Source organism: Lepidochelys kempii, chromosome 7 (genome assembly GCF_965140285.1).
Source record: "Lepidochelys kempii isolate rLepKem1 chromosome 7, rLepKem1.hap1, whole genome shotgun sequence".
NCBI lineage: Eukaryota > Metazoa > Chordata > Testudines > Cheloniidae > Lepidochelys > Lepidochelys kempii.
In genome coordinates, this window is record NC_136386.1 from 31,268,107 (window position 1) to 31,295,798 (window position 27,692).

A 27,692-nucleotide genomic window follows, 5' to 3' on the forward strand; every position below is an offset into this window, starting at 1 on the left:
GGCCTTGGTGCATTTCCCTGAGCAAAGGAGCCTTTGCAGTTTTCTAACATACCACTGAATTAAGACAATAAATAGCAAGCCATGCAGTAACTCTCAGGATAGCCTAGCCCCTGACTGTTACCACCTCTGCTGAGTTGTAAACTGACCCAAGCTAAAGCTGTCTTCTTTAATAAAGAAGTCCACCTTGAAACACTGATTCTAATCAGCCTTCCACTGGGGTAATTCAAATGGAGGCAGTGTACTGACATGGGACCACCTCCATAGCAGGTTCTCCACAAAAGGAATCTCCTCTGGCTCACGCAGTCAGATGAGGCTCTGCCATACTGAGCAAGGTGCCTCCACCCGACTTTTTCGAGGCAGGTGCTGACCCACCTCTCCAATGGGCACACCACCACCACACAGGGTGCTTCCTGCCCTGGAGGACACCCTGTCGAAGCCCACAGAGAACTTCTTCAGAATTCTGCCTCTGGGGCAGGGCAGCAAACAGCAGAGGGGGCTGGAGGAGGACAAAAAGAAACGAATACTGAATCGCTCTCCATCCCGGGCACTTACCGACCCAGGCAGATGAAGACGATGATAGCACAGGCAGGCGTCTCCTAACTTCCGAGCATTCTGCTTTGCAACCTCAAGACAGATCTTTCAGGCGGCCTTTTCAGATGCAACACCAACTGACTTCTCAGCCTCGGGGTTCGCTACCGCAAGCTATCAGATGAGAGGCAAAACAATCCAGGCTATGTTCAGAGGACAAGGGTGAACAGCAGCCACAGCTATGTTCAGGGCTGCACCTTTCCACTCAGGTATATGAGGAGCTGGGGGCAATTGCAGCCCAAGGTCCCACAGCAGACTACACAGGACCACAGGCAAAGTCGGGGGGAAGGGGGACACTGGTGCCTGGACAGGCCCAATGGTCTGCTCTAATCCAAGGCGGGTGGGGATAGACAGGCCAGGGGACAATAGCTAACTGCCCCCTTGCAACCTGAACAAATCCACCAGACAAGCGGGGCTCCATTCACCAGCATCCCCTTTAATAAAACACAGACGGGCAAGTGTAACAACGGAAAACAAAGAGAGAGAGCAGCGCGCGAGATTACCATTTACAACCACAGAGACTGCCAGTAGGGAGACGGGGGAGCCACGGGACACCTGTGGGGAGGGAGCAGAGGCAGCTGGCCGGCACCTATTTATACAGGATGTCGTAGTGTCCTGGTCTGTACAGTAGATACACCTTGGGCTCCGAGCCCTCTGGAAAGACGTGGGGGTTAGTGCCTCCACCCTCGCCCCGGTCCATGTACTCCACCAGGATAGACACATTCAGGGCCTGAGCCAGGGCGATGATGTGGATGTGGTCGCTCTCTTTGCACATGGGTTCCACCTCCTGGAAGGAATCAAGTGGGACACGGAGGGTTAGGGAGCCTGCCCTGCCCGACCTGGGGACTTGCCTACGGATGCTACCGACATCCTGCCTCAGGTGGGGCTTGACAGGCCTCCCCTCCTCCAGCAACCTACCTCTGGTTCCTATGCAGATCACAAGTTTGTTGGGTCACAGAGCTCTCCCCGCCTCCTCCTACCTATCGATATGCCAGTTGGCCAGGGCCCCTCGCCCCATTCCGCCCCACAGAGGATCCCCCCAGGGGAATTACCTAGAGATCTAACTGAGATCACAAGTCAGCTGATCTCAGTGACCTCTCTCAATGGACAAGGGACCCCATTCTGGTCCCTCCAGGGAACGAGCTGTGAATCCTACTCAGATCACACATTTATTGGATCTCAACCCCTCTCCCAAGGGCAGGGTAGGCTAGTCTTGTCCTGTACCGTCCCTTCCCATCCTGTCCCCTGCCCCAGGAACCAACTGTGGATGCTACTGAGATCATGAGTCAGCTGGGTTTCAGCACCCCCAACCAATCCTCCTCAGATCACAAGTCGACTGGGTCTCGGCCTTGCTACCCAGAGATCTCCTCGACACAGGGAGAAGTTGGGCTGTAGTTCCCACTCCAAGATGGTTTGGGAGGGACGGGGCACCCCAGTGCAAAATCATGCCATGGATCTTCCACCCCGAAATTCCTCGTGCCCAGTGTGGTGTAAGCATAGGATTTAGAGATGGCGGGGAGAGCAAACTCTGGTTAGACCCTGCTGCCTCTACCTGCTGGCAGAATTCCTTGATGCTGCGGCCTCCCTCGATGAAGTGCTCGAAGAACTTGCTCTCGCGCTGTAGGTAGCCGGAGGTCAGCAGTCTCAGGTACACCACCAGATAGTCAGAGGTGCTCTGATCGTTGAAGGAGGACAGGAGTTCGGAAACCGTGATCTGCTTTTCCACTTGCTCTATCAGGTCCATGAACTGGAGGGGCACGTGAGGGAGGGTGTTAGAGGCAGACCCCTTGCTCCACTGCCCAACCCATGGCTCTCTGAGAGTTAGAATAAACGGGCTGGACTCTGGTCTGTTACAGTGGCATACATGCGCGGTTGAGCTGGTGTCCTCAGCTTGGGGAAACCGAGGGCCTAATTGGAGGGAGGGAAGTGGTTTACATGAAGCTGCCCGGGCAGCCTGTAGGAAATCCAAGAATCAAACTGAGGTCTCACAGGTCCATATCTGCTCTGACCATCCCATCCGATGGCATCTGCTCCCAACCCATGGGGGGAATGTCACTCACCGTGTTATGGAAATCCTCAATCGTGAACTCTGTGAAGCCCTGGGACACCAGGTCCTCCTTGCTTTTGGCAGAGATCTCCTTGAACCTGCATGAGATGAGATGGGGTCAGTATGGGCAGGGGGGAAGGAGGAGGTCATAGAGTTTTTGGCCAGAAGGAACCACCCTATCATCTAGTCAGACCCCCTCAGTCCTCTGTATCACAGGCCACCAACCCCACCTGGCACCCGCATGCTAAATCCAAGCACCAGAATTAGAGCAAAGCATTTTAGCCCAGGGAGAGAACAGGAGAGATTGAGGAGGTGAAACGTGTCATTTAATTTCAGAAAAGGGAACCCACAAAAATGAGGAGATTAGTTAAACAGAAATTAAAGGGGACAGGGCCAAAAGTGAAATCCCTACAACCTGCATGGAAACTTTTTAAAGACACCATAATAGAGGCTCAACTTACATGTATACCCCAAATTAAAAAACATAGTACGAGAACCAAAGAAGTGCCACCATAGCTAAACAACAACATAAAAGAAGCAGTGAGAGGCAAAAGAGCATCCTTTAAAAAGTGGAAGTTAAATCCTACTGAGGAGGATAGAAAGGAGCATAAACTCTGGCAAATGAAGTCTAAAAATATCATTAGGAAAGACAAAAAAGAATTTGAAGAACAGCTAGCCAAAGACTCAACAAGTACTAGCCAAAATAAAAAAGCAGGTACATCAGAAGCAGGAAGCCAACCAATTGGGCCACTGGACGATCGAGATGCTAAAGGAGTATTCAAGGACAACAAGGCCATGGCGGAGAAAGTAAATGAATTCTTGGCATTGGTCTTCAGGGCTGAGGATGTGAGGGAGATTCCCAAATCTGAGCCATTCTTTTTAGATGACAAAACTGAGGAACTGTCCCAGATTGAGGTCTCATTAGAGGAGGTTTTGGAACGAACAAAGAGAAACTAAACAGTAATATGTCACCAGGACCAGATGGCATTCACCCAAGAATTCTGAAGGAACTCAAATGTGAAACTGTAGAACTATCTGTTGTATGTAACCTATCAGCTTGTATAGCAGACGACTGGAGGATAATGTGAGGCCAATTTTTTAAGAAGGCTCCAGTGGTGATCTCGGCAATTACAGGCCGGTAAGCCTGACTTCAGGCAAACTGGTTGAAACTATAGTACAGAACAGAATTGTCAGACACACAGATGAACATGATTTGTTGGGGAAGAGTCAACATGGTTTTTGTAAAGGGAGATCATGACTCACCAATCTACTAGAATTCTTTGAGGGGGCTCAACAAGCCTGTGGACAAGGGGGATTCAGTGAATATAGGGTACTTGAATTTGAGGAAAGCTTTTGACAAGGTCCCTCACCAAAGGCTCCTAAACAAAGGAAGCTGTCATGGGATAAGACGGAAGAGATAACCAGTAACAGGTTAAAAGATAGGAAACAAAGGGTAGGAATAAATGGTCAGTTTTCAGAATGGAGAGAGGTAAACAGTGGTGTCCCCCGGGGTCTGTACTGGGACCAGTCCTATTCAACATATTCATAAATGATCTGGAAAAAGGGGTAAACAGTGAGGTGGCAAAATCTCCAGATGATACAAAACTACTCAAGATAGCTAAGTCCAGAGCAGACTGCGAAGAGTTACTGGGTGACTGGGCAACAAAATGGCAGATGAAATTCAATGTTGATAAATGCAAAGTAATGCAAATTGAAAAACATAATCCCAACTCTACATATAAAATTAGGGGTCTAAATTAGATGTTACCACTCAAGAAAGAGCTCTTGGAATCATTCTGGAGAGTTCTCTCAAAACATCTGCTCAATGTCATCGGTGATCCCTTGAGGTCGAGGAAGGATCTCTTTCACAGGTTTTATTTTCCATGGGTCCTTTGGTGACTGACGAGTCCAATCCTTGAGCCACAGGTTCGCTGGCAGACGTTGCAGGTGGTGTTGGAAGACGGTTGGGCCACAATTGCTGCATGACAGTTGTCTTTCCTTTCTTTCTTTTCTGGCATTTTTCTGCGACCAGGGCAAGGCGATTTTCCTCAAAAGTGGATGTTCCCTCTTTGACAAGTCTTCACCAGTTATCCCTATCCTGGGCTGCTCTCCCCCAGTGTGTGGTGTCAATGTCACATCTCTTGATGTTTATCTTGAGGGTGGTCTTTAAATCAGGGGTTCTCATAATCGGGGTCAGGGCCCCCCAGGGGGTGGCAAGGTTATTTTGCAAGCGGTTAGCCTCCACCCCAAACCCCGCTTTGCCTCTAGCATTTATAGTGGTGTTAAATATATTTTAAAGTGTTTTTAATTTATAAAGGGGGTCGCACTCAGCAGCTTGCTATGTGAAAGGGGTCACCAGTACAAAAGTCTGAGAACCACTGCTTTAAAGTGTTTCTTTTGGCCTCCCTGTTTCCTGTCTCCTTTGGTGAGTTGGACGTACCCCAGCAGTTGTTTTAGTAAGCGTACATGAGGCATCGGCACACAGTGCCTGCTCCACCTCAGCTGATGCTGGATAATCAGGGCCTCAACACTGAAGATGTTGGCCTCTGTGAAGACACTGACATTAGTGCGATGATCCTCATCTTCTGAAGAAAGTGCTGGTGTTCCAGGTGTTTTCTGTAGGTCACCCAAGTCTCGTAGAGGAGAGCTGGGATTACCACTGCTTTACAAACGAGTATAAGTCTAGTATGTGTTCTAATGTTGTGATTGTTGAACACCTGGCGAGACAGTCTGCCAAAGGCTAGGCTGGCACAGTGAATTCTGTGCTGAATGTCAACGTCTATGTCTGCCCTCTCTGAGAGATGGCTGCCAAGACAGGTAAAGCAGTCTACATTTTCCAGTTCTTCTTTGACAATGAAGATCTTCCTTGTTGATGATTGACCGGGGACTGGCTGGTGGAGAACTTTTGTTTTGCCGATGTTCAGAGATAGCCCCAGGCTTTTGTAAGCGTCAGAGAAGCAATTAAGGGCTGTTTGCAGATCCTCCTCTGAGTGTGCAACTACAGCACAATCATCGGCATACTGGAGTTCGGTTATTGTTCCCGATATTAGTTTAGTTCTGGCACAGAGACAAGAAAGGTTGAAGAGTTGCAGTCAGTCTGATACTGGATGCCAATGCCCTTTTGTAGATGGTCTTGGGTTAGTATTTTCATAGCTGCTAAGAAAATGGAGAAAAGGGAGGGTGCTGGTACATAGCCTTGTTTTACGCCAGTTCGGATGACAAAAGGGCTCAAAGACAGAGCCACTGCACAGGATGGAGGCAGTCATCTGGTCGCGGAGGAGTCTTACAATGGTGATAAATTTGCTTGGGCAGCCAAACTTTTTTGTCTCTGTGCCAAACTTTGACATGATTTTCCAGAGCCTCACAGTTGACAGAGTCGAAGGCTTTGGTCAGATTGATAAAGGCCACATACAACTCCTGGTGGTATTCTTGACATTTTTCCTGGATTTGCGTGGCTGTGAAAATCTTGTGAGTGGTATCCCATGGTGGTCTGAAGCCACACTGGGACTCTGGAAGTACTTCCTCTGCAAGAGGGAGCAGACGATTCAGTAAGATTTTGGCAAGAAGCTTCCCAGCAATGGAGATATTGGTGAAGATAAAAGGCCAATATCCGCCAAACATCGAGAGCGTGGAGTGCATGTTCTCGAGGGGAGGCGTGTGGTTTGGGGTAGAAGGTCAGGAGGTGCACACACCAGTTGACATGGAATGGTGAGGCCACCTTGGGGAGAAATTTGGAATGGAGGCACAGGGAGACCTTGTCCTTGTGGAAGACAGTGAAAGACATCATGGCCACCAGTTCACTAATGCACTATGCGGAGGTAACAGCTACCAAAAAGATCACCTTCATGGAAAGATGGGTATGGGAGCAGGTGGTGAGTGGTTCAAAGGGCGGCTTGGTGAGGGTGAAAAGCAAGAGGTGAAGGTCCCAGGAAGGAGTAGGCTTCTGGACAGCAGGGAAGGCGTTGAGAAGGCTGCGAAGGAAGTAGGAGGTAGTCTGGTGGGTGAAGATGGAAAACCCATCCAAAGACGGAAGGACGGCACTAAGCGTAGCCAGGTGGATGCGGACGGAGGAGTGGGCGAGGCCTTACTGACCGAGAGAAAGGAGGTAATCCAGGACGACGGAAATGGAGATGGTGTGCAGGCGGTGTTGCACCCAGCCAGTAAAATGGTGCCATTTGGTTCGGTAACATGCTCGAGTGGACGGGAATCGGCTATGGATAAGGATGTCGTGGACAGGGAACGAGCATGCATTGTGTATGCGCGAGCCCATCCAGATAGCAGGCCGGGAGATGGAGAGTGCCTGGGTTGGGATGTCGCAGTTGGCTATTCGCTGGTGTAAGGAGATCCGGGAGACAGATCAGAGGACGAGCGGAGAGATGTAGGAGATCCGTGTCCCAGTACTGGTGAAGCCAGGTGGAGGCAATGAGGAGAAGAGTTGCATGGACGTGCCACACCTCGCGCAGGACCTGGGGGAGCAGGGGAATGGGCAGGAACGCATAGCAGAGGTGAGTGATCCAGGACAGGAGGAGGGCATCGCCCCCGGTAGCCTGCGTGAAGACCTTCGTGAACATGTGGGGGGCGGTAGCAATACTGAAGGGGAGGACCCACAACTGATAGTGGGAATGGCCCACCGTGATTTGGAAGAACTTGCAATAAGCGGGGTGGATATCAGTATGGAAGTAGGCGTCCTTCATATTGAGAGCTGCAAACCAGGCTCCACGGGGAAGGGAGGAGAGAACGAGGGGAAGGGTGACCATCCAGAAATGGAATCTGCAGATAAATTTGTTCAAGAGCCGGAAGTCCAGAATAGGGTGACGGCTACCCACTTTCTTTGGCATGAGAAAATAAGGAGAGTAGAAGCCCCAGGCCCGATAGGGATGCAGGACAAGTTCTATGGTGCCCTTCCGCAGGAGGGCATCTGCTCCCTCTCTGAGAAGGTGGCAATGCAAGGAAGTGCCCAGGTGCTACTGGGGTGGACAGCAGGGCAAGAAGGAAAGGAATTCCATAAGGTAGCCCTGGTGGACGATGTCCAGCACCCAGCAGTCGGTGATAATCTGGCCCCAGTTGTGAGCAAAGGAGATGAGGTGACCCGGCAGAGGGAAGGGGGGGGTAGAGGAAGGTTTGCAGGTCTCGAGGAAGGAGTCAGAAGGGTTGCTTGGGAGGACGTTGCGGAAAGGCACATGTGGAAGAAGTAGCTGCAGCAGCAGAGCATGGTCATTGTGAACAGGGCGATGATGGGACGAGTCAGGCAGGCGCTGCGGGTAAGGCTGGTATGTGGAATGGGGACGGGTCAGAAGTTGTTGGCAGTGAGTTGAGGATGGGGTATAAAGGCCCAGCGACCAGAGAGTGGTGTGAGAGTCTTTGAGAGAAAGCAAAGACTCCTCCGTCTTGTCACTGAACAATTTATTGTTTCTCAAATGGAGGGTCCTCCAGGGTGGTCAGAACCTCCTTCGGGAAGCCACTGGACTGGACCCAGGAGTCCCGGCGGGGAACGGCCCTGGATGCCAGGGAGCAGGATGTGGCATCAGCGGCATCAGCCACGGCCTGGAGAGCTACTTTAGCCACCGGCCTGTCCTCGTCCACAAGGTGTTGGAAATCCTGCTGTTTTTCTGGGGGTAGGAAGGCCTGAAAGTCCACCAGCTTAGAGTACAAAAGGAATCGTGCTTGGCCAGATTGGTCTGGTAACTGGCAATACGGAATTCGAGGCCAGCAGAAGAGTAAACCTTGCGGCCCAGCAGGTCCAACTTTTTGGCGGCCTGGTCAGGTGGCATGGAACGGAAATGCTGTTGGTGGGCATGCTCGGTCACAGCTTGTACCACCAGCGAATAGGGGTGGGGGTGGGTGAAGAGAAAGTCCATGTCCTTCACAGGCACAAAGTAGCGGCGCTCTCTCCATTTCGGGGTAGGAGCACAATAGGCCAGGGTGCACCAAGTGGCTTGGGCTGGCTGCATGTGGGCTATGAGAATAGGGAGGGCAGTGCGGGAGGGTCCAGGGGGTTGCAGGATGTCCAAGAATTGGTTTTGTGGATCCTGGACATCTTCGACAGGCAGGTTGAGGGGTGTAGACATGCACTGAAGCAAGTCCTGGTACTGCATGTGATCAGAGCATCGTCAGGGAACAAAGAGGTGCCCATATTGACTGGAGGGGGCGATGGCGCTGCTGGCGTGGAAACGATCAGAGGCTCCTTGTACACAGAGGAAAGAGCAGTGAGCACTGAAGAAGGGCAGTGATGCAGACAGGGCAGCACGCCTGGGTCACGGTAGGAGTTCCATGCAGTCCAGTAGGGCGACACATAGGGGTCACCAGGCATTGGCAGTGCCCATGGGTAGCAGAACCACGGATCAGCTGGCAGAGCAGACAGCTGATGGTACAGTTGGTGCCGGTGTTCTGGGCTGTAAGACCGGGCAGGCGAGAAGGCAGTGTTCGGTTCTGAGGACCACTCAGAGTCCGCAGACGGGTCCAGTAAGGGTGGGGCTGTCAGAGCCAGCAGTGCCAGCAGTATAGGGGGGTGAAGGCCGGGCGATCCGAGAGTTTGTGCAAAGGGTCCGGTGGAGAAAGGCAGAGTGGAACAGCAGGCTGGAGCAGGAGTAGCTCATCCACGGCAGACAGAAAGTGCCTGAAGGACCGGGGCGTGGAGGTGAGCCAGTATATAGCAGCCTGAGTTTAGCCGTCGGTGTAAGAGGGGACAGACAGCCCAATGTGCGTGGGTCCGGGCACGCAAGTTTGGACGATCCTGGTGGGGTAGAAGGAGCCAGAGATGACGGTGACAGATCAGTCACCGGGGCTGGAGGAGGCACTGCTGGGGCGCGGTGCTTGGACTTATGCTCCGTGCGAGACTTCCTCAGAGCAGGAGCGTCCAGATTGGTGCGTGACTTCTCACCCGATCTGGCACAGCTCGGGGAGGCAACACTGCGCTTGGAGACGGTCCCCGTCGGGGAGCTGCCTTTATGCCCATGAGCGTGCTTCTAGTGTGCACGGTGGGCTTTAGCCAAATGGAACAGTGCCACCAGTGCCAGGTAGGAAGGGCCCCAGGACGTCCTGGCCGCTGGATCCGATTGCACATGGGGGCACACAGCCTCCTCCATAAAGAATTTGCGGAAGCGAAGTTTTCTGGTTTCTCAGGTACGAGGTGGGAACGAGCGACAGATGGAGCAGCGGGTGGCGATATGAGTGTCACCAAGACAGCAGAGACAGTGTTGGTTCTCGTCTCTCATGGAGAAGGAGTGCGGGCAGAAAGCACAGTATTTAAAACCAGCTTGCCGGGGCATACTCCCGGGCCAGGAAGAAGCCCCCAGAGGTGAGAAAGTCCAATGGAAACCTAAGTAACTAGCAGCTAACTAATAAACGGACAACAAAGTACTAAGAACTACAGAAAAACTATATACAATTAACAGAGAGCAGTTCTCTTAGCGAGCTATGAACACTGGGGAACAGGGGTTCCGACTCTACCCGTGCGGCAGTGAGAGAGAACTGGAGCGGCGTCGACCCGCACAGCCCCTTAAAGCCTCGGATCTGCCATGCAGTCAACACACTACACACGTGCAGGTCAACGGACCCTACTATGAACAGTTCCGGCTTCAGCACATGCACACGCACGTCTGAAATCCACGTAAGGACCATCACTCAAAGAAGAACTGGGAATTGAACCCAGGAGTGCTGATCCAGTGCCGTAAATAAGATCTGAATAATTAGCATTTGTTTCAAACCCAAAAGCGGTGGAGGATCCTTACGGTCTAAGGAGTGTCCTCGATTTGAGGAAGATGCCATGCAGCCGGAGCTCTGACTTGGCAGGAGTCACACGCTGAGGCCTTTCCAATCACCCAGCCTGCCCTCCAGGATAGAAGCGGCAATACACCCGTGCCAGGCTAATAATCCCCCCTAGCTCTTATATGGCGCTTTTAACTGTCATATCATCATCCCCATTTTACAGATGGGGACACTGAGGCCCAGAGAAGGAAAGGGACTTGCCCAAGGTCACCCTGGAAACCAGCAGCAGAGCTGGGAATAAACCCCAGGTCTCCCTCCTCTTAGCCCAGCACTCTCCCCTTGCTAGGCCGCACGGTCTCCCACTGCCCTCCCACCACACCGACCCCCTTGTTGTGGGGGATGGTGGACTCCGGTCTCCAACAGGGCCCCACCCTACCGTTGCAGTTCCTTGCTGTCCTCCAGTAGGGCCTCCAGATGCGAGAAGCCAAACGCCCGGTAGAAGCAGTTGCCGTCGGGCCGCGTCTTTCGGATGTATGAGTATTTTTTGAGCAGGTCCTGTGCGGGGAGGGGGGGAAGGCAAAATTAGTCTCTCCTAGGGAAAGGGACTGGGAGGTTAGTGGCCGACAGTGCCACATAAATACTAAGCATTATTACACCTCCTGCTCCTGCCAAAGCCTGGTGGGGAAGGCTTAGAATTCAGCGGATGGGGAGCAGACAACTTAGAGAGGGGAGTCTGAGGGACAATGCTAAGGAGGGGCGACTGTGTGGCCAGGGAAGGCCAGGATTTTCAAGGGGTGGTGGTGGTGAACCTAGAGATAAACTGAGGAGCAGCCGGGGGGGGGGGGGAGGGGAGGGAGGGAGAGGCCAAGATTGAGGGGCTGGGACGGAGAGCTCGAGGGGAGGCTGGGGGACTATGGAGGGAGAGAGGTCTGGGATTTAGGTGTCAGGGTGAAGCAGGCTGGGGCCTGCAATTAGGAGATGGGGGAGCCAGGAGGAGCACGGGACCTAGGGAGATCAGACAGGGAGACTAAGGAGGAAAGGGCCTGGAATCGAGAGGCTTGGATTGGGGGGGAAGGTCCTAGAGCAGGGAGGGCCTGGCTGGTACCTACCTTGATCTTTTGTTGATAGATGTGATCATCCTCCGCGTACTCCTTGTACAGAACTGACAGCTCCAGTCTGTCCGACACCAGGGGGTTCTGGACGGCAATCTGGAAGGACAACGGGAGGTGCTGTGACACTAGCAGGGGGGAAGCGGTGGCCATGGCTCCCAAACCTCGCTATGGAGGCACCTCGAGCTAACAGACACCCGGGGCCTGCAGAAGGAGACCTGGAGCTGGCTGCAGTGCCTCCTGGGAACTGTAGTCTGGCTACCTCATCCCCCCATCCCCCTCCATAGGCCAGGGGACCTCACTGAACTATATCTACCATGCTCTGCCTTCACCCTCTCGCCAAGCCACTGCCATGCCTCTTGGGAACTGTAGTCCAGGTGGCTCATGCACCTAATTCTCCACTATAACTAGGGCCCTACCGAATTCACAGTCCATTAATTTCATGATTTCAGCTATTTAAATCTGAAATTTTACGTTCAAATGTTGTAAATGTAAGGGTTCACACCCAAAAAGGAGTTGTGCGTGTGTGTGTGTGGGGGGGGGGGGGTTGCAAGGTTATTATGGGGGCAGGGGGTTGCAGTACTGCTACCCTTACTTCTGCTCTGCTGCTGCCGGCAGCGCTGCCTTCAGAGCTGGGCAGCTGGAGAGCGGCAGCTGCTGGGCAGGAGCCCAGCTCTGAAGGCAGAACTGCCGCCAGCAGCAGCGCAGAAGTACGGATGGCCTGGTATGGTATTGCCACCCTTACTTCTGCGCTGCCGCCTGCAGAGCTGGGTGCCTGGCCAACAGATGCTGCTCTCCGGCCACTCAGCTCTGAAGGCAGTGCAGAAGTAAGGTTGGCAATACTACACTGCCCCCCAAAATAACCTTGTGACCCCCCCCCGCCACTCCCTTTTGGGTCAGGACCTCCAATTTGAGAAACACTGGTCTCCCCACTGAAATCTGTATAGTATAGGGTAAAAGCACACAAAAGACCAGATTTCATGGGAGGAGAGACCAGATTTCACGGTCTGTGACGCATTTTTCATGGCTGTGAATTTGGTAGGGCCCTATCACCCAGACTTCCTGGTTGACACAGACCTCCCACAAGGGCCCACAGTCCCCCATCTAAGCAAGAGAATGCGACAGCATCACGGTGCGATGGTGCATCACGGGGGACGTAGTCCAGCTGGAAAGCCCAGCCATAGAGGAGAATGGGAGCACAAGGCACCTGAACTCCAACTCCCATGAGGCACTGCAGCAGCATTTCAGAATCAAAACATTTGGACATTCAGGTTGGGATTTTTTCACAGAAAAATCCCCCCCCACACACATTTTTCCCAGGGAAGAGGGAGTTACTTACCTGTCGCTGGAGGTTCTCGGAGATGTGTGGTCCCTATCTGTATTCCACTGAGGGTTACGCATGCGCCACGCGTCCGGAGCCAGAGATTTTGGAAGTAGTTGTGTCTGTTGGTCTGCGTGTGCCCCTTTGCCTCGCACCTCATGGTTTCACCCGAGACGATAAAGGGTGGGGCGGACCAACCGCCTCTCCAGTTCCTTCTGCACCGCAAATCAAACAGGTCCGCAGCAGAGGGGGAAGCAGGATGGGAAGTGGAATACAGATAGGGACCTGTGACAGGGTGCTGGGCAGGAACTCCTGAGCCAGCCCTCTGTCACACCAGCTCCAATTAAGGGAGGTAAATTGGAACTGGCTAGAGAAACCTGCACCTGATTGGCGAATGGGAAACAGCTGCCAGCCTAATTAGCCTGGGGCTACATACAGGCCCAGAGGAAGGAAGCAAGCAGGGAGCCAGAGAGTGGAAGGACAGCGGTAGCCCTTCCCTCCTGGGTGCAGAAGCGGAAAAGTCCGTAAGGCTGGAAACCCAAGCTGTATGTGGTGGGAAGGCGGTGGGAGCACATGCTATAAATAAACTGCACCGTTATTGCTGAGCTCCGGGGTCTCTGAGTGGTTTGTGAATGCAGCAGACAGGAGCAAAGGGGGCCCTGCTACACCCTACTACAGGACCACACCTCTCGAAGAACCCTCAGTTACAGGTAAGTAACCTCCCCTTCTTCTTTGAGTGATGGTCCCTATTGTATTCCACGGAGGGTGATTAACAAGCAGTACCTAATTCAGAAGAGGGTGCAAGGGAGGGGGGGAATGGCTGAACAGAGGACAGCCATGAAGAACAAGGCATCCATCACAGAATTTTGTATTGCGTAATGTACAGCAAAGGTATGTCATCCTCAATGCCACGTGGCCACCCTAAATATGTCTGAAAGCAGTACGTCATGAAGGGCAGCCACAGTCGATGCTGGAGCTCTTGCAGAATGGGCTCTCACCCCGAAGAGTGGGAGGCAGTCCCGATAACAGAGAGTAATGTACCCTGAAATCCACTGTGTGGAGATCGCCTGCCCCTTAAGTCTTTCAGCTATTGCAACAGTCTGGGGACTTCCGGAATGGTCTCGTCCTCGGCAGGTAATAGGCCGGGGCCTCGCGGACATCGAGTGAGCACAGGCACTGTTCCTCTGCTGAGGCGTATGGCTTCGGAAAGAAAGCAGGTAAGTGTATGGGTTGGTTGAGATGAAAGTAGGATACAACTTTTGGCAGAAACTTGGGATGCAGACGCACGGAAACTTTGTCCTTACGGAACGTGGTGAAAGGGGGTCTGCCATCATAGCCCCAGTGCGCCTATCCTTCTCGCAGAAGGAATAGCTACCAGGAAGATGACCTTCATGGAAAGGAGGGACAGGGAGCAGGAAGCTAGTGGTTCGAAGGGTGACTTCATTAATGTTGAGCGAACAAGGTTGAGGTCCCATTGGGGAGCGATAAGTTGAATGGGTGGGAAGATTCTGAGGAGGCCCTTCCAAAACATGGCAGTCAATGGATGTGTATATATGGACTGCCCTTCCACAGTAGGGTGGAAGCCACTGACAACTGCTATGTGGATCTTAATGGAATTGAGTAGGCAAAGCGCTTCCACTTGGCCTGATAGAAACGCCCTGTCGACTCCTTCCTTCTGCTCAAAGGGATGTCTTGTACTGCCGACAAACATTCCCATTCTAGCAAAGATGCCTACCCAAAAATTAAGCTCTGAGGTGAAACATCTTCAGAACAGGATGCCTGATCCTGCCGCCGTTCTGTGAATGCAGTTCTGGGAAAGCTGGGAGGAGAAACGGAGGACGAGCTGACATGTGGAGGAGCTGTGGAAACCAGAGCTGGCGTGGCCAGAACAGGGCCATCTGAATAACCATTGCCTTCTCCCGCCTGATAACGTGGAGGACTCATGGCAGGAGTGTTAGAAGGGGAAACGCGCAAGTTATCTGGTCTGACCAGCAGAGGACAAGGTCATCACTCTGGGAATGGGCGCCAAGCCTCCCCCCATCCCCTGGAGCAGTACATGGTGCACTTGGTGTTGGCATGGAAGACAAAGAGATCCATGGTCAGAATCCCACATTGGCTGAAAATCATAGAATCGTAGGACTGGAAGGGACCTCAAGAGGTCATCTAGTCCAGTGCCCTGCACGCAAGGCAGGACTAAGTATTATCTAGACCAGTGCTTCTCACGCTATCTGATGTGGAGGACCGGCAATTTTTTTTTCCAATGTGCGCACAGACTGGCAGCCGATGGCTCGCGGACTGGCACCAGTCCGTGGACCACCACTTTGAGTAGCACTGATCTAGACCATCCCTGACAGGTGTTTGTCTAATCTGCTCTTAAAAATCTCCAATGACAGAGATTCCACAACTTCCCTAGGCAATTTATTCCAGTGCTTAACCATCCTGGCAGTTAGGAAGTTTTTCCTAATGTCCAACCTTATCTGCCCTTGCTGCAATTAAAGCCCATTGCTTGTTGTCCAAACCTCAAAGATTAAGGAGAACAATTTTTCTCCGTCCTCCTTGTAACAACCTTTAATGTACTTGAAAATATTTATGTCCCCTCTCAGTCTTCTCTTCTCCAGACTTAACCAACCCAATTTTTTCAATCTTCCCTCATAGGTCATGTTTTCTAGACCTGTAATAATTTTTGTCGCTCTTCTCTGGACTCTCTCCAATTTGTCCACATCCTTCCTGAAATGTGGTGCCCAGAACTGGACACAATACTCCAGCTGAGGCCATATCAGTGCAGAGTAGAGAGGAAGAATTACTTCTCAAGTCTTGTTTACAACACTCCTGCTAATACATCCCAGAATGATGTTTGCTTTTTTTGCAACATATTACACTGCTGACTCCTGTTTAACTTGTGAACCACTACAGCTCCCAGATCCCTTTCTGCAGTACTTCTTCGTAGGCAGCCATTTCCCATTTTGTAGGTGTGCAACTGATTGTTCCTTCCAAAGTGGAGTACTTTGCATTTGTCCTTACTGAATTACATTCTATTTACTTCAGATCATTTCTCCAGTTTGTCCAGATCATTTTGAATTTTAATCCTATTCTCTAAAGCACTTGCAACCCCTCCCAGCTTGGTATCACCCACAAACTTTATAAATGTACTCTCTATGCCGTTATCTAAATCATTGATGAAGATATTGAACAGAATCGGACCCAGAACTGATCCCTGTGGAACCCCACTCGATATGCCCTTCCAGTCAGAACGTTGTTGACCACAGTGTCGTGAAGCTCCCATTTGTGATCGGCCATAAATGTCCTGCTGAGAGAGTCTGCAATCATGTTCTGAGCCCCTGGAAGATAGGCTGCCGACAATAGGATCTTGTGGGCAATGTACCAATCCCATAAACAAACCGCTTCTGCAGAGAGTGTAGTCGACCTCATGACCTCTTGCTTGTTGATGTAATAAATAATGGTGATGTTGTCGGATATGATGAGAACACAATGGAAGTAAATGGATGGAAGAAATGCGCGACACACTTACCGTAATGCCCGAAGCGCCATGATGTTGATGTGTATTCTGGATTCCCAAGGGGTCTAGGTCCCTTGCATCATGTGCTCCCCGACGTGGGCACCCCCTCCGGAGAGTTATGCGTCCATGATGATTGTCATGTCCAACGAAGATGAGAGGAATGGCATCCCAGCGCAGACCTGTCTCAGGTACATCCACCACTGGAACAAGGAGAGCACCTTGGGAGGCACTAATACCACGGACTTTCTGTTGTATTCTGTCGGCGACTAGATTTTTTGGAGCCACAGCTGAAGTCAGCTAAATCGGAGGTGAGCCAAGGCGGTGATGTATGTGCAGGCTGCCACGTGGCCAAGGAGGGATAGGCAAGTCCTGACAGAACAGAAGGACCATTGACTACTTGGGTGATGAGTTCCTGTAGGGTCTGGAACCTGTCCACGGTAAGTAGGCTTGTGCCGAGACTGAGTCGATGGAGCCCCTATGAAATGCAGGGATTGCCTGGGAACCAAAGTTGGTTTTTCGACATTTACGCTTACCCCCCAGGGAAGAAAGTAGTCCGAGTGTGACGAAGTGGGACTGTTCTTAATGTTTCCTCTTAATACTGTAGGTGTGCCTCAGTTTCCCCTACGCATTTATTAAGTCTCTAGGTGGTGGGATAAGGGGGTGTAATTGTTGCAGAGCAAAGGGCCAGTGTATATAAATGGCCGACACTCTGTCTCTTGGCAACTGATGGCCTGGGCCCTTCACCCCTGCAAGGTTATAGCTAAAGATTGGAGAACAAAGGAATCAGATGACCTCCTGGCCCGGGAAAGGGACAAAGCCCAGAGGAGGAGGGGGTGGAGGGTGAGTCAGTTGGGGGCTGGCTGGGGATGTGGAGTGAAGTGCAGACTGGCTCACTGCCCCCCAAAATGGACCTGGCTGAGGGGTCCTGTTCTCTGTACCTACAAGCTCTGTTTTAGACTGTGTTCCTGTCATCTAATAAATCTTCTGTTTTACTGGCTGGCTGAGAGTCACGTCTGACTGCGAAGTTGGGGTGCAGGACCCTCTGGCTTCCCCAGGACCCCGCCTGGGCGGACTCACTGTGGGAAGCGCATGAAGTGGCAGAGGATGCTGAATGCTCCGAGGTCAGACCCAGGAAGGTAGAAGCCGTGTGAGCTTTTTGCCCTGCAGACAGTCTGCTCACAGAGAGGAGACTTCACCAGAGTCCTGACTGGCTTCGTAAGGAGCAGTTCCACAGCATTGCCCGAGAACTCCGTGACACCGAGTAACATGGAGGTTGAGGTTCAACCCTCGTCCCTGGATCGCGCTGCTACCAGCCAGTTATCGAAACAGGGAAATATAAGGACCTCGTGACACCAGTGGTGGGCCACTATGACAGAGAGAATTTTGGTGAAGACCTGTGAAGCAGTGGTGAGTCCAAACGGTAGGACTCCGTATTGGAAGTGTTAAGGGCCTACTGTGAATATCGAGAATCTCCCCATCTATGCAAAAATAGGTGCCCTGCATAACGAGAGCCATAAACCACATGCCTCTTTCTACAGATGATATGATGGCTGCTAAGGTGACCATACGGAACTTTGGCTTGCATATAAAGCAATTATGACGTCGGAGGTCCAGGATTGGTCTCCACCAATCTCGGGTACTAGAAAATAAGTGGAATAGAACCCGGTACCCTGATAGTCCGGAGGAACATGCTCTATCACTCCCCTTTGAAGTAGGGAGTTGACCTCTAGAGCGAGGATGCTGTAATGAGAGTGGTCCCTGAGGAGGGGCCAAGTCGGGGGTGAGGTAGTGTCATGAACTCAATCTTATAGCCATGTTGAATGACATCCAGGACGCACTTGTCCATTATTGTCGCACTGGTAAAAAATGTCCACCCAGCAGAAAAGGAAGGCAAGTGGCTGGACCTTATGGGTCACAAGGTCTTCTTGTGGGCTAGCCTCCAATTTCAGATCTTGAACTACCAGGCCTTATTGGCCAAATATGACTTTCTCAACTGAAAATAAAGTCCTTGAATTTACTGTAGTTGCCACCCAGAAGGGCCAGCCACTTGCCTGCCTTGTCCACCAGGGGGGCGCATGAGTGCTGCTGCCTGGCCTGCTCAATTGCCACTTGGATCCTGAGGGAATTGGGTGGGGGTGAGAGAACAGAAACTCAGACCCCTTAGCTGGCACCCTTGAGGGTAGGAGCATCAGTGTCTGGGGTATGCCAAATGGTATGAGCCAGCTGAAGAATGGTATCATTGATTGGTAGAGCAACCCTGGTCTGTACCGAGACCTGAATGTCGGTACCGAGGCCTGAAGGCTGTCCCGAAGCTGATGCTGTTTGTCCTATACTTCCCTCCAGTGGTATATGAAGAATCTGTGTAGGAGGTCCTGGAACTGGTGAAAATCATCTGGGGGTCGGGGGGAGCCAAGGTCACTGTTGTGTCTGGAGAAGACGACAGAAATCGTTCCTGTTCCGGCGGTACCAGACTGAACGGCTCATCCTCCAAAACCAGTTCCAAACATCTGCTCAAGGATGCCCAAAGCAGGGATGGGGTGAATCCTCTCTTGCTGAATGGGAAGGCTCTGAAGGTGGATATTGAGGCCAGGGTCCCCAGTATGGCCAAAGGATGGATCCAGCAGATGCTGCTGAGGGCCTCATGGCGCGGGATATCAGTGGTTTCTCTGCTGGGGTAGAGGAGGGTACTGCCACTAAGTTGGTAGACCCTTAGGGTACTTGTAGCGGTGTTAGGAGATGGACAGCCCCTGCACTCCACCCAAATCCTCCAACAAGGAAAACTCAGATCCTGGTTCGAATGCCGGTAACATCGGAACCGGTGGAACCATGTAAGCTGTAGGGGAACGGGTGGAAGCACAACTCAACTGAGATACGTCCTGGGTTGGAGATCGTACCTCCATAGGCTCAGACTGTAAAGGAAGGTGTGGAGACCTCATTTCTTCCAGAGCAAAGAGTTCATGAGGCCCAGGCACTGTCTCCAATCTCCCCGGTGTTAATGGCATGCGCTCCGCATCCGGAACTGGAGCTGGAGCAGAGGACTGTTTCGAAATTGATGGTTCTGTTGACTTAGAGGTGGCTGATTTGGAAGGTGTGCACAGTAACTGGCGGATCCACCAGTCTGTGAGATTTCTTGTCATGCTTGTGAGCCTTCGAATGCACCACTTCTCCGTGGCTGGAACTCGTGGAAGGCGCATTGCCCTTCTTGGGGCTGGAACAAGACTGACTGCCATGCTTATGCGCATGCTTTCTTGCCAACTAGGCTCCGGCATGGGGTCCGTAGTACTGGTACTGGCAGAACCGGACTCAATCTCTGCAGTTGGAGGCGCACCCCTGGGTTTCTCAGGATGATGTATGGGGCCGGGGAGGTTCCCTGGCCTGGATCCGACTGCGGCCTCATGGCAACTTCCATGATGTGCTTCTTGAGGCAGAGAGCCTGGCCTTCTTGGGTATGGCCTGGGAAGGACAGGCAGATACTGCACCTGGATGAAACGTGGGCTTCTCCCAAGCATCAGACCAGCACTGGTGCTCATCGCTGACCAAGAACAAACGTGGGCAGGAGACGCAGATCTTGAACCCTGGAGTCTTTGGCATAATCCAGTACCCGGATGTGGGTGCTGGATTGGGTGGGAGGGACTGGTAACAGATTCCCCAAAGACTCTTATATCCTAAGAATTACTACTAAATGCTAAACTGCAGTAAAAAAAAGAAAGACTAAAACTATGTACAATTCAAATCCTTTTTATTTTTAAGTGTGTCAGACACAAGAGGACACTAGTAGCTCTGACTTGGACCATGCGGCGGTGAGGAGGAACTGGAGACGCGGTCGGTCTGCCCTGCCCTTTGTCACCTTGGACGAAGCCATGAGGCAAGGTGAGGGCGCATGTGCAGAACTACAGACACGAATACTTTCAAGACCTCTGGGCGCACGACGCAAGCGTAAACCCGCCCCGGACTACAGCAGGAACCATCACTCAAAGAAGCAGCTGCTGCTTTTTGCAGAAAAATCTGCTGTAAGAACCCTGATTCTTTTTGGAAGAGCATTTTGATGGAAAATTTTCAACCAGTCCTCATGAGCCCCTCATACCATTACACAGTGCCCCCATGTTGCCTAGCACCCTTGGACCAGGAGCCCCAACACTGCCTCCTTTAGCCCCCAGGGGACCACCCCCCAGCCTGCCTCTTCCTCCCACCTCTGCCCCTGGAGGCCCTGACACACACACTCCCAGCACCATCTATTCCCACGCCACACCAAGCCTAAGTCCACCTCAAGAGTCTCAACCACCCCCTACTGCCCTCCCCTAGATAGGATCCCAGGCCCCAGGAGTCCTGACATCCGTACCCATGCTCCCAGTTTGCTGTTGAGCCAAAGGATGGAGCTGGGGTGAAGGACGGCTGCGTCCTCATAGATTAGCGGTGGGAGCAGTTTGCCCTCAGCTGAGCGGCTGCAGGTTAGGGGGAACATGACTGAGGCTACATGCAGCCCCTGTGGGAGAGATTTGAGGGGTTAGCACAGGGAGGGCAGCGGCCAGGTACCAAAACCCCAACATCCCAGAGGCTGGAGATGGAAAGTGAAACTATCAGAAACTGTGAAGGGAGAGCAAGGACACAAAGGCCCCACTGAGATCCACTCGCTGACCCATCTCGGATCTGGCAGACTACTTTTCCCTGCACCCAAAGACCCTCTGAAGCCTCACCTCCTGCTGGATGCGATCCTGCTGAGCCATGATGGCTTCATCGTATGCCAAACAGTTAACTCCTGGAAGAGAAAAAGAGATGGAATTAGATGCTTATCCCACGCCAGCTGCACCCCCGCCAGTTCAGACCCCCGTGGGCTCCAGTCTCAAATGTCACCCCCCACACCTTAGGGGTCACCATCCTGCCATAAAGATGAGTTCCCCAAGGTTCAGTCTCAATTGACCTTTGCTCCCATCACCCTTCCCCCATGCTGCAATGCCAACACTGCCCGAGACAGAACTCCATCCGCACAGCTGGAGGGGGAAGACTAGTCCTTCGGGTCAGGTCACTGGGCTGAGACTCAGGAGATGTGGATTCAGTTTCTGGCTCCATCATAGCATTTGAGCGAGTTCTTTCATCTCTGTGGGCCTCCAGCTTCCCCCTCTGCAAAATGGGCTAATGAGCCTTCCTCTGCTATTTAGGCTGTGAGCTCTTTGGGGACTCTCTCTCTTGCTAGATGTCTGTGCAGCAGCCAGCATGATGGTTCCCTGATCTCAGTCAGGGGAGGTGGGAGGGGTCCTGTCTAGCTCCCGGCCCAGTAGGTCCTCCTCCCTCAGTATTGGTTAGGGAAGCCGGCACAGCGCCTGGCTCAATGGAGTCCCCGATCTAGGTCAGAGATCAATTTGTGCATCGTATTGCCAAAATGAGCCATTTCCCTTCTAGGGTTAATTTTCGAGTTCGGCCAGCAAATATTCTCCCGGGAGAAGGTAGAGCAAACGGAATAACCCCAACACAAGGAAGACAACGCTGACCCGGAAGCTGAGACACCAAACAGGGCTTGCTTTACAGATTCCTTCTGTAACACAGATACTCTTCTTGTTCAGTAAGAAGTGTAGCTGTAACTAATCAATGCATCTTCTGTGTGCAGCTCCAGCCAGTGGCCTCGGCAGAGGTCAGAATTGGTCTTTTTAAGCTCAACTCATTACAGGCACAAGTAGCTCTTTAGCAGACAGAAACTGAAGCTATTGTTTGTAAATACCATTAGGCAAATCCATGATGCTTTTGCTACAACATGCATTGCAGATATTAAGGCGGCACCGTCAGCTTCTAAATGGCCACACTTCTGTCCACAAAAGTTGGCACAACTAGCAGCTAAGATTTGCGGGTCTTGTTGATGCAGAAAAGTTGTGTTGCTTTAACTAAAGGAATTGATTTTTAACCGTCCCAGGGATTAAGCATTGTCACAAACTCCCCAGCCAAGCGATGGATTCTCCATCTCAACACCGGTGGCCTTTCTGAAAGAGGCTTGAGTCAGCTATAAGCAAATGGGCTAAATACAGGGGGAAGCGGGTGAAATGCCCGGGCCTGTTCTATACAGCTCAGACTAGAGGATCTCATGGTCCCTTCGGGCCTTGCACTCTATGAATCACTAACTACACCGGTATAGCTAGAGCAGCACAACCGCTAGTGTGGATGCAGTTATACCCACTATACAGGTGCTTTACACTTTATTCCTGGACAGAGGACTGGAGGGACCTCTTGGGTCATGGCCTCCAGGCCCTGCTAGCGCAGGCAGCCCCATCTGAAACGTATCCAGCTCCATCTTCAAACTAGTTGGGGTGTTTGCTCCCCACTGCTCCTATGGGGAGGCCGTTCCAGAACCTTCCTCCTCTGATGGGCGGAAACCTTCTTCCCATTGCCAGCCCCCATCGATTCCTGGCCAGTTAACCCCATCTGCTCTTGTGCCAACACTGTCCTTTAGCTTCAGTAGTTCTTCTCCCTCCCAGGGGTTAACCCCCCGGTGCATTCATGGAGTACAAACAGATCCTCCCTCAGCCTTCGTTTGGTCAGGTTAAACAACGGAACTGTAAAAATCACAGAAATTGCAGGGGGATTTGAGAGCAAAGCTGGATTAGAGCCCCTGGGCCTCAAGCAAATGATCCCCTGTCCTAGCCTGAAAATCTATGAATAATAAACCACAACAGTGTGATAGCTGAAATTATATCAACTCATTGAGCCACATACTTAGCTTGTGTAAATGGCCCTAGCTCAGCACAAGTCCCTAGAGCTATAGGTGGGGATCTGGCCCATTGAAACCACTCTCCCGTCCTCCCTCTACAATCTCCTCTATATCCAGCGACATGAAATCACCCCTCTTTTATGGGGAAACCAAGGAGTAATAATTTTGAGCAAGGCTTAGAACCCAGGAGTCCTACTGAGCTTCACCTCAAACAAATCTCCCAAAGACGACTAACTTTCGGGTGTAAACAGCCTCCTGTTTATCACTGCTACCCGTCTGCCATTCAGTGCTGTCTGGCTTAGTTCAAAGACAGAGACGAGCTTTGCCAGCTCTGCAGGAAGATGAGAAAGCAATTTGGGCCCGTTCCATTGCATACATCACTGGTAAACGGGAGTCCCCAAGTCTGACTCCCAGCCCAACGGCATGCATCCCTGCTAATGCAGTACAGATCCCCTCTCTTGCTCTGCAGAGGCCACATAACACAAGGTGGAAAGAACCACATGGGGTGCACATGTCCCCATTTTCCTCAGCCTACTGAGGAAGAACCGGGATACCCCACAACAAGAGTCTTCCCCAGAGCAGATCCAGACGGACCACAGCCCTATTTATCAACAGAACCATCTGGATAAGAGTCCAGAACTTTTCTTGTTGACGTGAACCGGAACTGACTCTACTGGGGACATCGCAACCAAAATAGCCTTTATTCTGCATCACAAACAGAATTTAAACTGTGTTTATCGGTAATACTCCAGGGGCAGGGACTGTTCTTAAAGGGGACAAAGCAGATTGGGAAGCTACTGGAGAGGGAGGGAGTCTGTTTTCTTCACTCCAAGCCACCCCAGATGCCCCTCATTATGCAGAGCCATCGCTTTTTCTAACAGTCCCCCTGCCACCTTCAAACAAACAATTAAGACATTATTTATTGCTTTCAGTTAGGGATGGCCCAAGCAAGGTTTTAAGTGAAACCATCTGGGATGCTTGATGGGAGTGGGGGGATGTGGGGTGCTGGATTTTGAGGAGGGAGGGGGTAATCAGAGGGTATTGGGAGCTGAGTTAAGGGAAGGACATGCTGATGGGAGCTTTAGGACTCCCTTGCAACAGGTGATTTGGTTTGGAGGTTCTTCCCCCCACATCAGGTTTCCTAATCCTCACCACATAGCAGTAAGAGACGTGTGACCAAGTGGAGGGAATGTCCTCAGGGGCCCAGAGTGGGATCCTGCCTCACAGGGAAGTCAGGGCTGGGGTGGGCACAGATCCTGCTGATGGGGTGTGGGGCAGGTTGATGTGGACTGCACATAGGTCAGAGTGTGGGGGCTAGGTCTCTAGGCCTCAGGGAACAGATGGTGGGAATCCTGTCCCCCATAGGGTGGTGGTGGGGATGCAGATCATGTCTCTCAGAGAGGTGCTGCAGGGGTTGGGGTGCATACAGCCAGTGAATGAGCAGAGTAGGATGTATATTAAAGTGTAACGAGTGGGGTGGGGATTCTCATTGCCAGAGCTGGGGAGGAATGTGTCTCCAGGGCCCCTGCTGATGGAGGAGCAGGGTAGGGCAGGCTATAGCATGCACTGCAGCAAGACTGGGGAATCCTGTATCACATGGGCAACCTCATCTCTAGGCCTGAGGGAACAGATGGGGCTGGATCCTGCTCCCAGGGATGCTGTGGGTACGATGGGCTGATTGCTACCATTGCAGGAGCTGGGCAGAATGGGTTGGTGCATATTGGGAAGGGGGCATTAGGCCTCAGGACACTTTGTGGAGAGTCCTGTCTTTGGGGTGCAAGGGACTCCCTGTATACTTGGAAGAGGAGGGAGTTGGAAGTAAAGGGGTGACCTTTTCCCTGGGGATTATGTGGGGGGGCAAGTAGGTATGGGGGGGAAGAGGAGTTTCCCATTCCTGCTGGTTGTGGATGGGGACAGAGAGCAGCTTCCAGGAGACAGGGAGAAGGAGGCAGATCCTGTGCGTGTGGGGGGAGTGGTCTGAGATTTGGAATGAAGGGAGGCCTTTCCTGGAGAGGAAGGGGATCACGGCCCCAGGGGATGGGGGGAGGCAGATCCTGTGTGCATGTGAGGGTTGTGAGACTTAGGGTAAGGGGAGGAGTTTTCTGTGGTGAGACCTGTGGGGTGCAGCTCCTAAGAGGAGGCAGGTGTGTGATTTGGAGCAGGACAATCCTCTCCCACAGGGGGAAAGCATGTGTGGGATTTGGGGAAGAAACCATTTCCCTGAGGTTTGGGGTGAGGGGAGGAGCTCCCTGTGGGGGGAGGCAGGTCCTGGCCCTTGGGGGAAGGTTGGGGGGGGGTGATTCCTGTGGAAGAGGAGGGGAAGTGGGCAGATGAGCGAGTCTGGGGAAGGGACCTTTTCTCTGAAGTCTGGGGGAGCCAGTTCTGGGAAGGGGTGCTCTGGGGGGGGGGGGGGGGGAAGGAAGGAGTTTCCTATGGGGGATGCTAGCAAGGGAGGGAAGCAGAGCCAGGATCTGGGGGGCAGAAAAGGAGTTTCCTGTAGGGAGCTGGGCTCCAGGGGAGAGAAACCTGCCCTGGATTCGGGACGAACCTTATCTCTGCGGTCGGGGGCCTGGGGGAGGAACCTTTGCCTGGGGAGGGGAAGCCAGGCCTGGGGGAGAGGTAGAGCTGGGGCTCCTGTCTCTCTAAAGGGGTCCCCGCACCACCCTGTCCCTCCCTCTGTTATAGGGGCAAGGACGCATTCGGGCGGGGCGCTCCGGGGGCCCCTGTCCCTCGCCGCGGGGGGTGGCAGGGCCTTGCCTCGGGCTGCGGGTACTGCCGGGTCCAGGGGGTCCATCTCTCTCCGGGGGCCCGCCCCTCCCCCCTCAGTACCTTATGGGGGCTCCCCGGCCGCCCCTCCCCCCATTACCATCCGTGTCCCCCCCCAGCGGCTCCGGCTTCTGCAGAGGCTCCTCCGCCGCCATCTTTGAGCTGCAGCCCGCACCTAGCAAGCGCTTCCGGGGCACATCGGGCCCCAACGCCGGAAGTGCTTCCTCCGGCCCTAGCAGCCGCCCCTAGCAACGTCCCCGCAGCAGCAACTAGACCCTCCCCCTCCCCCAGGCTAGGCCCCCCAGTGATAGAGCTCGAACGAGGGGTGCGGGCACCATGGTAACAGGGATGACACCCCAAGCATCATAGGCGTGCATAGTGATGTCATTGTGTGACATCACAGCATCCCGCTCAAGCCACTCTTCTGTTCCATTGTGACATAATCATATGAAACCACAGTGACCCCATGCAACCTACTATTGATGTGCCATTGTGATGCCATCATGTAACATCAGGGGCCTCACATCAGTCCACCATCTCCTGTCACTATGACACCCTCACATGACATCACAGCAGCTTCGCGTCACCCCCATTCTCGTGCCTTTGTGATGTCATAGGGACCTTATGACAATGCACCCTCATGCCATCAAAATGCATCAAAATGCCATTACTGTATCATGACATCATCATTTAACATCACATTGGCCTCATACAAACCCACCTGCAACAGGCTGTGTTTCTATGACATCATGTCCGCCTTGCATTCACTGCCATTAGTGTGTCATTTCACTAGGATGTCATCACGTGACATCTAGCATCAACCCATTATCGCATCATTATGCAACATCTCAATAGGCTCCCTTGACGTGGCTGTCACATCCCTTTGTGAGGTCACTACATGTTATGAGGTCATGGTCTTTACCCCCACTGTCACTGTATCTTTCTCCCTTCAACCCATCATTCCATTACTGTGTGCCATCGCTTCAGCACCATGTGATGATGTCACAAACACCCCACTACGTGACTGTGACGCTGGCTAGAGGTGCCAGCTTGTTGCCGGCACCCAGTGCCGAGAGGCTGAACAACAGCTTGAGTGGTTCGTTACCCGGTGTGCTACACTCAATAATCACAACGGGGTGGAAAAGCAGAAAAGTTTATTTGAAGCTTCAAATAGGTACAGGGAGATTTGAATCTCAAATCCTGTACACAGAGCAGGAAGTTACACAGGCTTTTATACATCCTTTTTCCCAGCATACTTATCCAATAGCAAGCTGCCCCAAGTATCCATATAGCCAGCCAATCCAGTTCCCAGCTAGTTCCCTGGTTCTCTGTATCATTTGTTAAACTATACATAAAGCTGCTTTATTCAGCATTGTTCTTCCATATCTGCCCTGTGTGGCCTTGCTTAGTTTCAGGCAGTCTGACTCTGCACCATATTGTTGCAGATTCTCAGCATAACTGCTGTGTGTGCCTCCAGGTGGGGGGGCCAAGGACACTTGGGCCTAATACGCAGAGCTACTGCGAGTGCCTCCAAGTGGGGAGGGGGCCAAGGACACCTGGGCCTAGTGCGAGGGGGCTTCATCGACACTTGTGGTCTTCCATCCCCTCGAGTTACCTAGTGGCCATGCCCCAGTGTCCCCAACAAGCTCATGCCAAGATCCCCATGTCTCCACTGAACACTGAGAAATACACGGCTGGAACCAGTCTGGGACACCTGTAGGACTGTATTATTAAAATGGGTATTAGAATTATAAGACTCTGTTTAGATTTTAGCAAAAGGCGTGAAGTCGTGGAAGGCATAAGATGCACTGTCCTAGGGTTGGGGGTTCCACAACCACTGTTCCCAAGAGAAGGAGGCGGGTGGTGGTGGTCGGGGACTCTCTCCTCAGGGGGACTGAGTCATCTATCTGCCGCCCGGATCGGGAAAACCGAGAAGTCTGCTG

At 52.4% G+C, this 27,692-nt stretch overlaps 1 protein-coding gene across 3 annotated transcripts; it reads right to left on the reverse strand.

The window, feature by feature from the left end:
- Positions 1 to 1,004: 1,004 nt before the first annotated feature.
- Positions 1,005 to 25,948, reverse strand: OTUB1 (OTU deubiquitinase, ubiquitin aldehyde binding 1). Of its 3 annotated transcripts, XM_073351774.1 has the most exons (8): positions 25,850 to 25,948; positions 20,984 to 21,045; positions 20,629 to 20,772; positions 11,452 to 11,550; positions 10,779 to 10,897; positions 2,649 to 2,733; positions 2,141 to 2,335; positions 1,005 to 1,375 (listed from the first exon to the last, which is right to left on the reverse strand). In XM_073351774.1, the coding sequence occupies exons 1-8, from the start codon at positions 25,902 to 25,904 to the stop codon at positions 1,178 to 1,180; spliced, it is 957 nt and encodes a 318-aa protein (XP_073207875.1). In that variant the 5' UTR covers positions 25,905 to 25,948; the 3' UTR covers positions 1,005 to 1,177. The 3 variants fall into 3 exon arrangements, with proteins under 3 accessions (XP_073207875.1, XP_073207876.1, XP_073207877.1); XM_073351775.1 differs by lacking the exon at positions 20,629 to 20,772; XM_073351776.1 differs by lacking the exons at positions 1,005 to 1,375; positions 2,141 to 2,335 and adding an exon at positions 2,343 to 2,496.
- Positions 25,949 to 27,692: the final 1,744 nt, after the last annotated feature.